Consider the following 15,794-nt stretch of genomic DNA (forward strand, 5'->3'; position numbering starts at 1 on the left):
CGCCCCCCCCCCACCCCCGCCCCATTATCTTTACAAGAGCAGTGACTTTATCCTCAGGTAGAGGATGTATAATTTTCTGTGAAAGTAAATTAGTTTATTTGAGTTTATTCCTAAACCTATCTATTTGGTATTTTGGAGTAGATCAAACCAAGAGAAAGTTCCTTGGTTTTAAAAAGTAATGTTTGGATTGCATTGAGTATTGTGCTGGCTGCACGCTTTGGCCACCTGAAGCATGTTAATAAATGTCACTGATTAAAACAGCTGGAGCATTTCTTTCCCCATTCCAGTTGAGGAGCAGCATACTAAAACCTAGCACCTCTCACTTACCTGTAATGATGATGTACAGGCTGAGAGAGAACAGAAGATGGTGAGAATCAATGAGCTCAGTCTCTCTTTATCGGCGCTGTTCTCTTTACGCTGAGCAATAGAGTAATATTCTTCTTTTTTGCCCAAAGAAAGCAAGATAAGGGGAAAATATGTTTGTATATTTAGACCAGTCATAATCTGTCATTAATTTAGCATAGACTTGCTATATATTAGAGCAACCAAATATAACATGGAATAAGTTTGACCAGGTCGTTTTAGGATATGGTTGAAATTCTTAAATTTTTTTTTCTATTTTATCCAAAATCTTTCTATTCTATTTAAATCAGAATCTATCTTACTATAGCAAATTCATATCACAGTTTACCAGCTAATTGACAGTATTTATCAGCATCACCATTTAGCATTTTATCTTTGAATTATGATAGAATTGATTTGGCTCATTTCATAAAGTATAGGTTTAAACTGGACTTGCCTTTAGTTAAAATAGAAAATTTAAAAACATAAATGCTATATTTCACAAGAAATCTATTGCATATTATTAATTACATATTTTGTTTTAAGAGAGAGGAAGATTACTGTTAAACCACATGGTATTTGGGGGCATTGAAGGGATTTTTCTTTCTCTAAAGATCATTGTACAATTATATTTTTATGAAAAATAAAATATCTTCACCAGAAATATCTCAAATTGTCTGTTTCTCAATGCGGAAATATGTTTGTATAAGAATAGGGTAGTAAAAGTGTCATTTAGGCAGAACTGGTCTTGGATACATTTTCTAAGTCACCTTGAATTATTTAATATTTTAGCCTGTTTCCTCATCTATAAAAAAGAGGGAGGTTAACTTTTAGAAGAAGTAATTGGTAAGCTAAATAGAAGTTATGAGAAACTGCTTAAGTAGTAAAGATTTACATTAAATTTAAAATATGTATGCCTGGGTTTGATTATTGCTAGAATTTAAATCACTAGAGATAAACATTTATTCAATGATCTAGATATGTAGTGTTGTATGTATCACATTTCAAAGTCTTTTTAGCGATATCATTATGTTCACCCCTAGAATGGTATATAATTGGAGGCTCTTTTTAGCAATACAGTAGTCCCCCCTCACCCATGTTTTCACTTTGCAAGGCTTCAGTTACCCTTGGTCAACCACAGCCCAAAAATAGTAAATGGAAAATTCCAGAAATAAATAATTCATAAGTTTTCATTTGTGCAACATTCCGAGTAGCTTGATGATATATCAGGGATGAGGGGTGGGGGAGGTGCCATCCTGCTCTGTCCTGCCTGTTAGTCACTTAATCGTCCCTTTGTCAGTGTTTCCACGCTGTATATACTCCTGACCTGTTACTTAGTAGCCATCTAGGTTATCAGATCGACTGTCGTGGTATCGCAGTGCTTGTGTTCAAGTAACCCTTATTTTACTTAATCATGGCCCCAAATTCACAGGAATAGTGAGACTGGCAATTAGATATGCCAAAGAGAAGCCATTAAGTGCTTCTGTTAACTGAAAGATGAAAGCTCTTAATAAAGAAAGGGAAAAAATTATTTCACAGACTCTTGTGAAGTTACGAAGAAAGAAAAAGAAATTCATGCTAGTTTTGCTGTTGCACCTCATCAAAAATTACAGCCATGGTGCATGATAAGTGCTGAGTTAAGATGGAAAAGGCATTAAATTTGTGGGTAGGAGGCATGAACAGAAAACAGTGTTCTGATTGATGGCAACGTGTTGCGCCAGAGAGCACTAAGTGTATACCGGGATTACAGCAAGGGATCCCCTGAAACAAGTGACCACATTCACGTGACTTTTATTACTGTACATTGTTATAATCATTCTACTTTATTATTAGGTATTCTTAATCTCTTACTGTGCCTAATTTATAAATTAAACTTTATCATAGGTATGTGTAGGAAAAAACATAGTATATGTAAGGATTTGGCACTATCTGCGGTTTTAGGCACCCACTGGGGGTCTTGGGATGTAACTCCATAGATAAGGGGGGACTACTACACAACTATAGTAATTAAAGGACTTAGGACTTTCTGTGTTTGTCGACCTTAAAAATGAAATGAGGTCTTTAGCCAAAATGAATTTATTAAGGGATGGCAGAGGGATCACAATTCAGGACAAGCAAACTATGGTGAACCCTAGGGAAGTCTGAGGAGACAAAGGGAGCGTCAGCTTTTATTAGGTTTTAGGAGGAAATTGGGGAGGGCTGTGGCAGTTCTCTGTTGGTTGCAAGCAGTGGGCAGCTTGCTGCTGGGTCAGAAGTAAATCCTCTTTCTTCCTGCAAGCTGTGGTGAGTGATACACAAGGAGACCCCTCCCTTCCTGGCTTTCTGACTCCATTTTGATCTGGGTTTCCTCTGTTCATTTTCACATGGGACATGAATAGATGGGTCAAGTAAACAAAATACACTCCACAAATTGTTGTAAATACACTCAGAAATTTAATATATGGCTAAAAATTTACATTTTAAACCACTGGAGGAAAAAAATGTATTACTTTTAAAAACTGCTGTTGAGACAACTGGCTAGCCTTATGGAAAAAAATAAGCTCTTCCATTAAAAAACAAACAAACAAAAAAAACCTCTCTTTCCTTTGACAAAATTCTAGATGACCAAAGATTTAAACATTCTACAAAGAACCTGAAAATACTGAAATAGGGGAAGTTAAAAAAAATGCAAGTGGGGAGGGGTTTATAGGCAAGACCCACAAGACGTAAACCTGACTACACAAAATAACAATGTCTGTTTGAAAAAAAATACCATAACAAAGCTTTAAAGACAAATGATAAAAGGGAAAATATCTGCTTCACAATGACAAAGGGCTAATTTGCTTAAATAAAGCATTTTATTTTATAGGTGAAAGTAATAGGTTTAGAGAGGGGCACATGATCCAAGTCAGGCCCATCAGAAGCAAGAAGACTCAAATCTGCAACTTTTGTGAGCTCTCTGGGAAGCGAATTTGCTCTTTCCTTCTGGACTTGAAATACGAAAAGCCATAAGGGCTAGCACTCTTGCCCCATTTGCTCCCACTAAAGCAAGCCAGTGCAAGGCAGAGCATGGAAAGAGAACCATCTCTCCCATTATACTGAGTCTCAAATTCAGTTATGCCTGAAGCTCTACCTCATAATTCTTAGTTGTAGGAGCCAGTTCATAACTTTTTTTTGCCTAAACCAATTTAGGGTCTGTCACTTAAGATCAAACAATTCACTACTGATAAACAATTCACTACTAAAACAGGCAAAAGACATGAAAAAATAATCGCTTTATACATTAAAAAAGTTGTCCTCACTCATAAGTAAATAAATGTATATATATTAAAATAAGATACCTTATATCTATCTGGTGAGGGTCAAGTTAATAAAGGTCGAATTAGTCAGTAAAGGGAAACAGTTATGCTCATGTGTTATTTGTAGGGGTATGAATCCAGCTGCTACTGTGGAGGTACAACATTTTGGAAGGTAATTTGAATAACATCTATCAAAATACAAATGCACGTACACTTTGACCCAGCAACTCCATCTTTACAGATTTAGCCATCAGCTATATTAGCCCTTTTGTACAAAGAAATGTATAGGATGTTTATTACAGCATTATCTGTAAAAGCAAAAAACTGGGAAAAAATAGCCACTACTAAGGGGACTCATAAATTATCTTATATCCTTATAATGGAATACTATGTAGTCATTTAAAAAGAATAATCTGTGGCTACTGTCAAAAAGACAAGAAATAACAAGTGTTGGAGAAGATGTGGAGAAAAGGAAACCCTTGTACACTGTTGGTGATATTGTAAATTGGTACAGCCACTATGGAAAGCAGTATGGAGTTTCCTTAAAAGATTAAGAATAGCACAACCATATGATCCAACAATTCCTCTTCTGGGTATTTGAAGAATATGAAAACACTAATTCGTATAGATAATATATATCCCTAGGTTCAATTTGCAGCATTATTTACAATAGCGAAGATATGGAAACAACCTAAGTGTCCATCAATGGATGAATGGATAAAGAACATGTGGTACATATATACACTAGAATACTACTCAGCCATAAAAAAGATGAAATCCTACCATTTGCAATAACATGGATAGATCTTGAGAATATTATGCTAAGCGAAATAAGAGAGATGTAAAAGGACAAAAACCATATGATTTCATTCATATGTTCAATATAAAACAAAAAAAGTAACAAACAAACTAACAAAACAAAAACTCAAATAGACAACAGGATGGTGGTTACTAGAGAGGAAAGTGGGTGCGGGGAGAGCGAACGGATAAAAGGGCTTAACTATCTGGTAACAGAAGGAAACGACTTTTGGTGGTGAGCACACAATAGAGGATATGGATGTCAAGTATAATGTTGATATCCTGAAATTATACCTGAAATTTATATAATATTATTTACCAATGTTTCCTCAGTAAACTTAATTTAAAAATATTCTGATATGGAAAGATCCATAATACATATCAAGTTAACAAAACAAAGCACCAAATAGTTTGTATATTATGTTCTTACCTATATTTTTTTAAAGGGTGTGGTACACACACACACACACACACACACACGTGCGTGCGCGTGCTTTTATATCCATAGACTATTTCTGGATTGATAAAAAATTATGTAAAAAAAATTAACCTTTAGCTCTGGAGAAGGGGATTAGGAGACAAGAGGTTTAATGTAAGAGAGTGATCTTTTCACCACATCATTTTGCTGTGGTGGTAGACAGCTTCCAAAATGGCCCCTCATGATCCCTGCCTGGTATAATCCCCACCTCTTGGGTGTGGTATTCACACTCTTATGTAATCCCTTCCCCTTGAGGATGGGCAGGACATGTAACTTGCTTCTGACCAGTAATAGTGATGGGATGTTACTTCCATGGTTATGTTACAAAATATAGTGACTTCTGTCTTGCTAACAGACTCTCTCCCCTGATGGCTTTATTAAGAAAGCTGCCATCCTGGAGAGGCCTATGTGGCAAGGAGTTGAGGGTGGCCTCCAGCCAACAGCCAGCAAGGAATTAGGACCCTCAGTACAGTACCCCTAGATGAACTGAATTCTGACAACAACCAAATGAGCTTGGAAGTATATCCTATCTCAGTTGAACCTTCAGATGAGACTCCAGCCCTGGTTGACACTTTAATTGCAGTCTTATGAATCAGAGGATCCAGTTAAGCTGTGGCCAGATTCCTGACCCACAGAAATTATGAGATAAAAATTGTGTGTTGTTTTAAGCTGCCAAATTCTGGGGTAATTTGTTATGCAATAGTAGATAAGTAAGATAGTTGTTTCATTTTTCCTTAAATATAGATTTTATATTCAATGTATAAAAATAAACGTTTAAAATATCTTCCAAAATAACCAAAAAAGAGCAGTAATGACCCACATTCCTTTTTTAGACTCCATATTCACAAAGCCACTTCCAAATTATACTTCAGGGTTCCCAATTATTCCAAACTAGTAAGAATGTAGCCTGAATAAATCATCTAGGCATTCTGGAATATACCCTTTCATAAAGCATAACATTGGCCCTCTGGTTAATATTTCTTCAATCTTTTATGAGGATGATGAGGGAGAGGAGTGTCTACAAGATCAACTCTGGGACAAATGAGGCCAGTTTGGGATAATCCCACCACAATCATTCGCAGTTCCCTAAGGTCAGGTGATGAATGCCTGTGCAGCCCATCCTGCTGACAACTTTGTTGCCATGGGCAGTGTCTCACTTTCACTTTCCCCAAGCTCTACTAGCTTATATAACCGAACAAACAAACAAACAGAAACTAAAACGGGAGCTATTATAGATCTCTACCTCGTCTGTTAAATTGTTTCAATGTGTGGGCTTTTTCAGTTGCAGTTTTCTTCAAACCACAAAACCAATAATTTTCCTAAATGTATGCAGTATTTTCTCCCTCTGTCCTCCAAACAATATACTCATATGTCTTTTTAAAAAAAGAAAAAAGTCATAAACCATTCTGTTAGTTTAAATTTTTCTTCAAAATAAACTTAAACGTTCCTTACAATAGTTGTGTTCGTAAGTTTGAGTCTTTGTGTTTCTTCTTCCTTCCACTCCAATTACCAAAAAACTATTTTTTTAACACCCTGACTTCCGTTTCACTTGATTTTACTTAGATTTGTTTCTAGTTATGGTATAAGTGAAAATATATAATTGTTCATGTTTTAACTACATAGTTGCCTACAATTAACTATGAAGAGCAATTTAAGTCTCATTGGTTTTCATATTCTGCAAGAATGAATAAATTAATAGTCAAAATTGGTTCCTCCCAGAAGTTACCTATATTGTATAAGTGGAAATCCCATTTGAGAGTGGTATTAAAAACCTGTATCTACTAGAGTTAGTATATGGCAATAGGCGCTAAGTAACTTGGAAAATGGAAAAATTCATTGGGTTAGCAATGACTAAACTAACAACAATAGATAACCTTTACTGAGGGCTTCCCATGTGTTTGGTAATGCACTGAACGATTTACATGGATTTGGGCTATTTTTTTTACTACAACAATCCTATAAAGTGGTGTGATGGTTACTCTTACATGTCAATTTAGCTAGGCTATATTATCTAGTTCTTTATTCAAACACTAATATAAGTGTTGCTCTGAAGATACTTTGTAGATGTGGTTAACGTCTACAGTCAGTTGACTTTAAGTAAAGGAGATTATCTTTGATAATATGGGTGGGCCTCATCCAATTGTTTGAAGGTCTTAAGGGTAAAAATGAGGTTTCCCAGAGAAGAAATTCTGCCTCAAGACTGTGGCAACATCAGCTTCTCCCTCCTGGCCTGCTCTATAGATTTCAAACTCAAGACTACAACATCAACTACCTGAGTTTCTAACCTGCCGGCCTTTCCTACAGATTCCAAACTAGCCAACTCCCTCGATCACATGAACCAATTTCTCAAAATATTATCATCTATCTACCATCAAACTATCTCCTACTGTTTCTGTTTTTTTTTTTTTGGAAAACCCATATACAGGTGGGCCCTATTATTTTCCTATTTTAAAAATGAAGAAGTGGGAGTTTGAGAATACTTTGCTGGGTAAACAGGTGGTAAGCAGATCCTGAAATTCAACACAGAAGTGGACTCCAGAGCCCTTGGAAAAACAAAACAAAACATCATACTATTTGTGACAAAGGAAAACTTTGCTGGCTAAATATATCACTGGAATTTTTTACCTAATTTTTACTAATTTTTAAAGGGTCCATCAGACAGCCCAGAAGTTTAACTGAATCTAGACTGATGACCAGAGTATAAATCCATTCTTTGTAGCCATTGTGCTGCCTACCCTTTCTGCCATACAACTCTTCACATCTACTTTAATGCTGTCCAGGTATCTGTGCCATGGTCTTATCTAACAAAATAGTAGTATCCTTAAAGAGATTGTTCTTTGGAGGATACAGCAGGGAAGCAGAAGAGAGAAGATCCATTCAAAATCTTTTAAAGGAGTTTTAATCTATATCTAGCAGTTGTGGGCAAACAGCTAGAACTGCTTTATTGACTGACTGCTGAAAACCAGATTATGTTTTCAAGCTTCCAGACCTACATCACAATCCTGCAACCAGCTATACATGACTCGTCACTGCAGAACCCAGCACTTGTTGAGGGTCATTTTCCTGCAGAACTAAAATCACACATCCTTCAAATTACAGGTGATCCCTAATGTATAACCCTAAGTGTATAATCAATGAGGGTTGATAGAGAGTTTTCAAAGCTATACATACTTTTAAAGAGGCTACTTCTGAGAAAGAATACAGAGCTTTTGAACAGAAGTGTTCAGGTGAGCAAAATGTTCAGAATGGTGCAGATTATAGTAGCTTAAAAAATTAAAGAGGCTCTGAGGAAATGAGATAGGCCGAAAATAAATTTAACTGTCTACTTACCAGGAACACAGGAAAATTTAATTTTAGGGAGAGTCTAGAATGCACTGTTATGAAAAGGTCCACGAATTCTGAATCAAATGATAAAAGGAGCATAAAAGAGAGAGGCCCTTGTAAGTGGGGGTGGCACTAATGACAGTTTGGTGGTCTGATGGGTTTTTTTGAAAATGATATCATTTGTAAAATGAGTTTAAAATAATATTTTGACTAGTGGTTTCAAGTCTGTAAAAGGTATTATTTTGGAATCTCCTCCAATGTTTATATACTTTGTGTTTTGAACACACTGATTGATTCGTTAATCTGGGTACTCAGCAATTTTCAGTCTTGTTGCTATGAGATGAGGACTTCTCTGAAATTGCCAGTGTGACAGGCATCATGAAGAGGTGGTGGGCTGTCTACTGGCCACAGTGCCACAAAGTGGTCATTCTGCAAAACAGCTCGACAAAGTCGGTTTGCGTTTTCACTGCTCTCTAATTACAGCACGGTAAGATCATCTCTGTTTCAGATAAATTAGCAGGTTAACTGAACAGTGGGGTATTGTTTCTTTTCTTCAAGTTCTTCAGCACACAGCGAGGACCTTTTCTCCAATAAATGAATCACACAAGCAGAATGACGAAAAGAATGTTGGTTGGCAGAAGGCATTTTAGTTTACTTCTGATTTGACCTTTCTTGGTTTTAATTTCCTCTTCTAAGCAATGAGGGGCTTGGGCTAGGTCTCCCGACATCCCTTCTACTCTAAAAGTCTCTAATTCTTTGCTTCTTTTACATGTGGTTCTTACAGAGGGATGGAACCTCAAAGCTGATCCTGGTCAGGTAACACCAACAGATCTTGGTTATGTTGCTTCAAAGTCAATTTGAGCAGGTAGCAGCAAGGCTGGAAGGGTAAAGGGAAGGATTGTGGCCACCAGAAGAGGCAAAACTGTCAACTTCATTTGGCAAACGATTCTGCTCTCTGATACTTAGTGGAGCCTCGCCCTCTCTCCCCTCCCCCCATCCACCCCCGCCCGCGCCCGGTAAAAATGTCCTTCCTGCGCGAGAACACTGGCCTAAGGAATCAGCTCCAGGAATCCTGGGTAAACCTGTGATGGTAGGTCCACAGGAAAGCCCATCCGAACAGTATGTGCAGCCTGGTTAGAATAATGCTTTCACCGAAGATTAGAAGAAAGGGAGAAATTTGAATTCCACCCCAAAGGATGCATCCTTGTCCCTTCTTCTGACAGTTAATGGGAACCTGGAGCCAGGTAGAACTACCTCTACTTTGAACCCTGCCCCCCATTGTCACCTTTCTTGAACTCCTGTGTGGAGAATCCATGAAGCTAGATTCATGGTGCACATCACTGAGTGGCTGGTTAAGGAGACTGGAGTGATTTTCTTATTCTCTCCAAAAGCCTGCCTGCCTGCAATTTAACTTTGGTTCTTGCCAGGTAAATGTAAGGTCTGGTGAATGTTCTTGGGTTGCTGAAACATGCAAATATTCATCAATCTGGGCACTATATCCAATTTTCTCCAATTTCAGGATCAAGTGAGACAATAGGAATCCTGAACATTAAACGAAACTAAAATACAGTGAAGTATCAACATGCTGAGAGAGCATAGCTGAATTTTTATAGGTCATGAGATTTGGGGGCTCTCTCAATTATGATTTGATTAACACTCTTAATTTGTCATTATTTGGGGGATGTTTTAAAAAACTAGTACTTTCTCTAACAAGAGTTTTTATATGATGGTCTCACCGAATTTCCACTTACTGGGATAAACTCGTAGAACATCAAAGACAGAATGGAGCTTAGTAATCATCTAATCACTTTTAAATTGAAACTGAAGATACATATAAAAATAAATCGAAATGAATTAAATTTAACATTTTACAATCTAACTTTAAAAAATAATATTCTATTTAAAAGGACAGAAAAAAATTACTTCTATTTTTTATTTTTATTATTATTTTTACTTCTATTTTTTAAAACAAGTCTGAACCATAAAATTCAAGGGCCAAGTGAGGCAAACATCAGCTTATTTTGTCATTTTTAGTGGCATTTGCTGTTGGGATAAATAAGAATATGAAAAGGAAAAAAAAGATATTATTTTTATCTTTTGAATGTATTTATTGAAGGAAGCACCTGCACTTAAAAACATCATTTCTGTAGATGTTTTGCAGATGAAATGCTTTATTGTTGTTCCTTGCCCCAAATATCAAACCCAAGCTTGTCTTGTTTCCCTGTGTCTGCGAGGTGGGAAGGTACAGGCTTATTTCTATATCTTGCACATTCAGTACCACAAATGCAACAATCTATAATACACAGTCAAGGAAAAGGTGAGGGTCAGCCCATTAAATTCCATCTAGACCCTCCTTTTAAGAATGGCCAAGTTCTCCAAGATGTTAGACTTCCACCCAAGCAGCAGCCAGGAAGCCCACTGAGGCCTGGATGGGTTTGGCCAGTTAAATGTTCTCTGGAGTGACATCTGCAACGTTAAGGGAAGAGCAACAGACTTGCAGTTAAAGGATCTGAGTGTGAATACCAGCTCTGTCACACTCCAACTTGGACAAGTCACATAATTTTGAGTTTCAGCTTCCTCATCTATAAAGCAGAGAATAAGTACATCACGGAATTCTTGAGAGGATAAAATGAGATAATGCAGGTAAAATTGCTGAACTGGAATTATTATTTGCAGCTCTTATTAACGAGTATGTGAAAATACATACTGGTTTTGTCTGCAAGCCCTTTATTGTTTAAATAAGGACATTTTAAAAATGTGCTGGTCCTAGATTTGAAATAATGGAGACCTGGCAACCAGAGAAGAGAATCCCGACTCATCACAGGCAAAGAAGAGTTTGAGTTTGGAGAGGGTATGAAGATATATTTTGGAGAGGTATATTCTGGAGAGGTGATGGGGAGGCAGCACTGGCTGGAGACATGGCCTGATGTGTGTCTCTAGGACAGAGAATAAGGTGTTCCTCACCCTTGCTATCCTAGTGTATAGGGTCAGGGCCGGGCAGCCAAAGGGCGGAGCGCAGAGAAATGCCATCTGTCATTTTTCCCTTTGGCATTTTCTAGGCTTGCCTAGCAAGGACACCTGCTCATTTGCTTGAGTTTAACTCAAAAAGAGAAAGTGAATGTCCTAGACACAGCCTAGATGGGACATCTATGTCCCGTTGATTTAAAAATTTTCAAGGCATCATCAGCTGCTTAAGTTAAGGGAAAATGAAAGAGATTAGGCAACTCTGTAAGTTTTGTTTCCTCAGAATCCTGATTAAAATTCAATCACAGAAGGCTGCCCAGCAAGTTCTAGTATATTCCAATACTGTATATGGAGTGTTTTCCATAGCAGAGCTGGTCAGTGAGTACTTAGAAGGTAATGTAAAACCATGTATGATATTAACACTTCCTAAATGTTGCTTAGTAGAAGAAATACAAGTCTCTGAAATGTGTGACATGGGATTTCATTTGGAACAGATGCCCACAGTTATAATATTTGGATAGAGAGGAGAAAAAGGAAACAGTGAAACTAGGTTGAATCGTTCATCAAAGACTGTGTGTATGGTTGATGCTTTTTGAACCTAATGGTAAATAAAAGATAGGAAAGCATTCTCCTTTTTTTTTTTTTTTAAGTAAAAGGAACTCAAAGTGAATGCTTCCCTTTTAAAACAAAAAGTAATGCAAGTAAAACCCACAAAAACTGTAATCAATAGGTGAATACATTTTACGAAAGAAAACATTCCCTCAGCAAGTTGATTTTTAAAAATATATAAATAGCTTTTGTTTTTATAGTTAAAGCTTTTTAATCTCTGGTGCATTAACAATAATTGGAAAAAAATCTGAGAAATTAGACAAAAGTATTTGGTGGATTTGAGTTAATGGGCCAAGCAAGCTTTTTTTCCTTGGCTTCTCTGTCAAATGAATCATAAATTGAGTCTTTGGTTATAGTTTTGGCCATGGGAGGGATTTCTGAAATGCCAACATAGTTTTTTTTGGCCATTCTTGAACTGGTTGTGATAGTATAGGCATTGCTTCGGTAACATTTCATCGAGGACATGCAAAAAGTCTCTTTCATTCCTCTCCTAAAATTGGCGTTATAAATTGAATACAGAGTAGGTTTAGAGGCTGAAGAACTAAAGGATATCCACGTGATCGCTGTGAACACAAGGGAACTTTTCTTATAGTCTCGTTCCTGGGGGTGCCACAGCTGAGCTACATGAAAAGGCAGCCAAGAGAGCAAAAACAATAGGTTTAAAATGAGGAACATCTTGATAGTTTTCACTTTTGTCCTTGGGACAATGTTCATTGTCCTCCTCACAGTTCGGCCATCAGTGCCTATTCTCCAAATATACTTTATGACCTTCTGGTAAAATAAGATTATGAGGACAGATGGAATCACAAAGCCCACCAAGAAATGGATGACAGTGTAGGCAGTTCCTTCCCAAGAAGAAGGGAGGAAATAGTTACAATGATTGTCCCAGCTGGAGCCGTAGAAAAAGAACACAGGGGTCACAAAGGCTGCATCGAAGACCCATGATGCCGCAATCATTTTCTTGGCTTTTTCTCTGGACACCTTGAAGCTCAGAGGATAGACAATGGTATAGAACCGGTCTAGGCAGATGGAGAGGAGAACATAGATCTGGACACCTGGTGTGAGATACTGAAAATATCGCACCACCTTGCACATTGCACTGCCAAGTGTCCACCTTCCCGTGGTGAACTGCAGCAGGACGAAAGGCGTGCTGCCAATGCTGATGAGAAGATCAGCACATGCCATGGAGACCACGAAGTAGTTGGTGGTGGACTGAGTTCTCCTACTCCTATGGATAACCAAACAAACCAGGGAATTGCCAATGATAGAAAACAACCACAGAGTCCCAAAGAAAATGCTGGCTGTGGCCACTTCCCCGGGTGTCAGTCCATACTGCAGGTCTGTTCTGTTGCTCATCCAACCGTGCTCCTCATATAAGTCCATCAGGCCATGCCTTGACAGAGGTGTAGCTGTTTCTGGGCAGCTGTGGTTTTGGAGGGGCGCCAGAAGTGTCGGAATAACCAAAGGTGGCTTGCTGTTATCCATTCTGTGAGCAAAAACCATATTCATTTTTTTTCTCTTAGTTCTGGATAAGAAAAGAAGAACGAAGCCTCCTGTTAAAATGGTGTTCTAGAGATCGATTCCTCAATCTCTATTTGACACTTACATTGGTTGTCATTTGTCAATGAGTACGACTTGTGCACTGGCAGAAAAATATGACCACTATCCAGAAAAAATTCTGACCCCATTTCTCTTTCATTTTCAGAGCTGTTTTAGCAGACTCCAGTTCCAGCTCTCTGTGGCCTCACCCTCTCTTGCCCCTTGTCAAATGTGGTAGAACTCATACCAAGCCCCACTGCTAAACATATTCTTGTCCCCTTCACTCATTGGTGATCACAGAGAGGGAGCTCAAGCCTGGCTCACGGTAAGGATGTTATCCCCAACTGAAGGGCTACTGGAATTCTGGGCAAGTGTGTGAGAAGTTCCTGAATGTCATAACAGTAAAGTAATGAGGTGGCAAGGGAAGAAAACTCAGGCAGATGGAAACACTCGGATGTCAGCTATGGAAATAGCTAACAGGAATCTGTGAATACAGACTGACTGGCTACTGGGAAGGACCCTGTTCTTACTTATTGCAGAATTTCCATTACAGAAGCATTATGGAAACACATGGAACAACCATAAGACTTCTACAGAGCCAGAAGTAGCTCCCAATTTAATGACATTTGAAAATAGCTTCCTTTTCCCAAAAGATGATGTGGTTTATGTACTAATAGCTTGTCACCTATCAATGACAGATTTTGATGCTATTCTGTAGTTATTGTTTCGTAAAATGACATATTGACTGAAGGACATACATGTCTTTTAAAGAATGTAACCAGGATCCTAGAAACATACCGGCATTCAGATGACTAAAAACAACTGAATGTAACTGTTACTTAGCAACTTTTTAAAAGCTTATGATCCTTAGATATAAAAGAATATAAGTGTAGCATTTATCTTTTTTGTACTATTCAAAAAAAGTTATACTTTTTAATATAATAGGTAAAAAGATAGTATAATTGTGGGCCATTCAATTAAAATTGAGATGACTTTGGTCGCAATGGGATGATTAAGTTTTAATATGATCTGAATCTATTAAACAGAAAGAGAAAGCATAGCAATTGAACCCATAATAACCAGAGCAATTGCATCTGGGCTGTGGCACAAGGGGGTCGGATGCTTCAGCAACAGGCTCTAGCAGAGCCTAGTGTCCTTCTTGGTGGGCTGCTGTGACACCTCACAAAGAAACATTTCTGAAGTTTTAGAGGTGGGACTAAAGAATAGTTCTTAATGAAAGAACAGTTCTTAATGACCCATTTTTTCCTTGAAGGATTTTTACACTAATTTGTGGTAGGGAGAGGAGTGTTAATACACATTGTCCTCACCAAGAAACCACATTCAACAAAAGTCTGGAGCTCAGGGCAATTTACTAAATGCCAGTTCCATGTTACCTTTAGGATTTTTTGGTCCATGAGGCAGCCCTCCTTAATTTCTCAAAGAGAAATGTAAGATAATTAGCTATTTGACTCCTAGTAGACCTTTCAGTATCGCTGGCCAGTCAATTGTAGGAGCAACCATACTTTCCATATTAGAAAACCAGGATACACAGTCTGAAAACAGAACATAAGATCTAAAATTAGCACTGTCCTAGAAAATCTGGAATGCATGATCCTTGTACTTATAAAACTGAAATGTTTTCACTTTCATATGCGTAAAACCTACAAAAAGCCAAAAAACAAACAAACAAAAACAAAATCAAAATTTTAAAAAAGATCTTAGGTTTAAAAATAAAACATATGAGCAATTTTCCCAGACAGAAAGCATTGTTCTAAACTTCTGGGGGATGGCTGTGGCCTAAATAAAACAGGAGTCAGCGACACAAGCACTTTTCTGTAGTCAATACACATAATAAAACTTATGAACTTCCTTATGTTTCTCTCTTCCTCCGATAGCAAAACTCTGCAGATGAAACTGATGCTCACCGCTACAACTACAGTGCTGTGAGGCCTTCTTCCATCATTTTCTCCAGCTACTTTGCACCAATGGGTGTGTCTGCTGATTTCTCCAGCCCTACCATTTGCAAGCAGAGGTTCCCAATGGTCAGAAATGGGACAAGGGAACCTGGGGAGTTCCTGAGTCTAGGCTCCCCTGATGCTAGCATGACTTTCTGACTCTACCTAAAGTGCTGCTGTTCTGTTTATTCAATCGATAAACCAAGAGACTGCTGGGTACTAGGGAAACAAAGGTAAGTAAGACCCATAAAAAGGTATAAATAAACCGCCATATTATAATTAAATTCTATAATAATTATAAGTCATGGAATGGTTTTTTAAATAACTTGTATAGTGAGGATGAAAATAACAATAAAATGTTAATAATGGAGCTAAGTGCCAGAGAAAAATAGGGACCTGATTTTGCTTGGGATAGGAGGAAGAAAAGGAAAGGCTTCATGAAGGTGAGATTTGTACTGGGGGCTTGGAGGATGAATAGGACTTCTTCAGGAAGGCCAGGGAATTAAA

General features: G+C 37.7%; 1 protein-coding gene across 8 annotated transcripts in view; it reads right to left on the bottom strand.

Annotated features, from left to right (window-relative positions):
• Positions 1 to 11,902: 11,902 nt before the first annotated feature.
• GPR19 (G protein-coupled receptor 19) overlaps positions 11,903 to 15,794 on the bottom strand; it is a 20,603-nt gene continuing 16,711 nt past the window's right edge. For 7 of the 8 annotated variants that reach the window (XM_015589972.2, XM_015589965.2, XM_015589968.2 and 4 more), the window contains one exon: positions 11,903 to 13,318. In XM_015589972.2, coding sequence (XP_015445458.1) covers positions 12,049 to 13,302 — 1,254 coding nt within the window. In that variant the 5' untranslated portion in view covers positions 13,303 to 13,318 and the 3' untranslated portion in view covers positions 11,903 to 12,048. Of the gene's footprint in view, positions 13,319 to 14,726; positions 14,886 to 15,794 lie in introns of all 8 variants that reach the window. The other variant, XM_015589967.2, reaches the window with a different exon arrangement.

This window comes from Pteropus alecto, unplaced genomic scaffold, assembly GCF_000325575.1.
Source record: "Pteropus alecto unplaced genomic scaffold, ASM32557v1 scaffold103, whole genome shotgun sequence".
Lineage (NCBI taxonomy): Eukaryota > Metazoa > Chordata > Mammalia > Chiroptera > Pteropodidae > Pteropus > Pteropus alecto.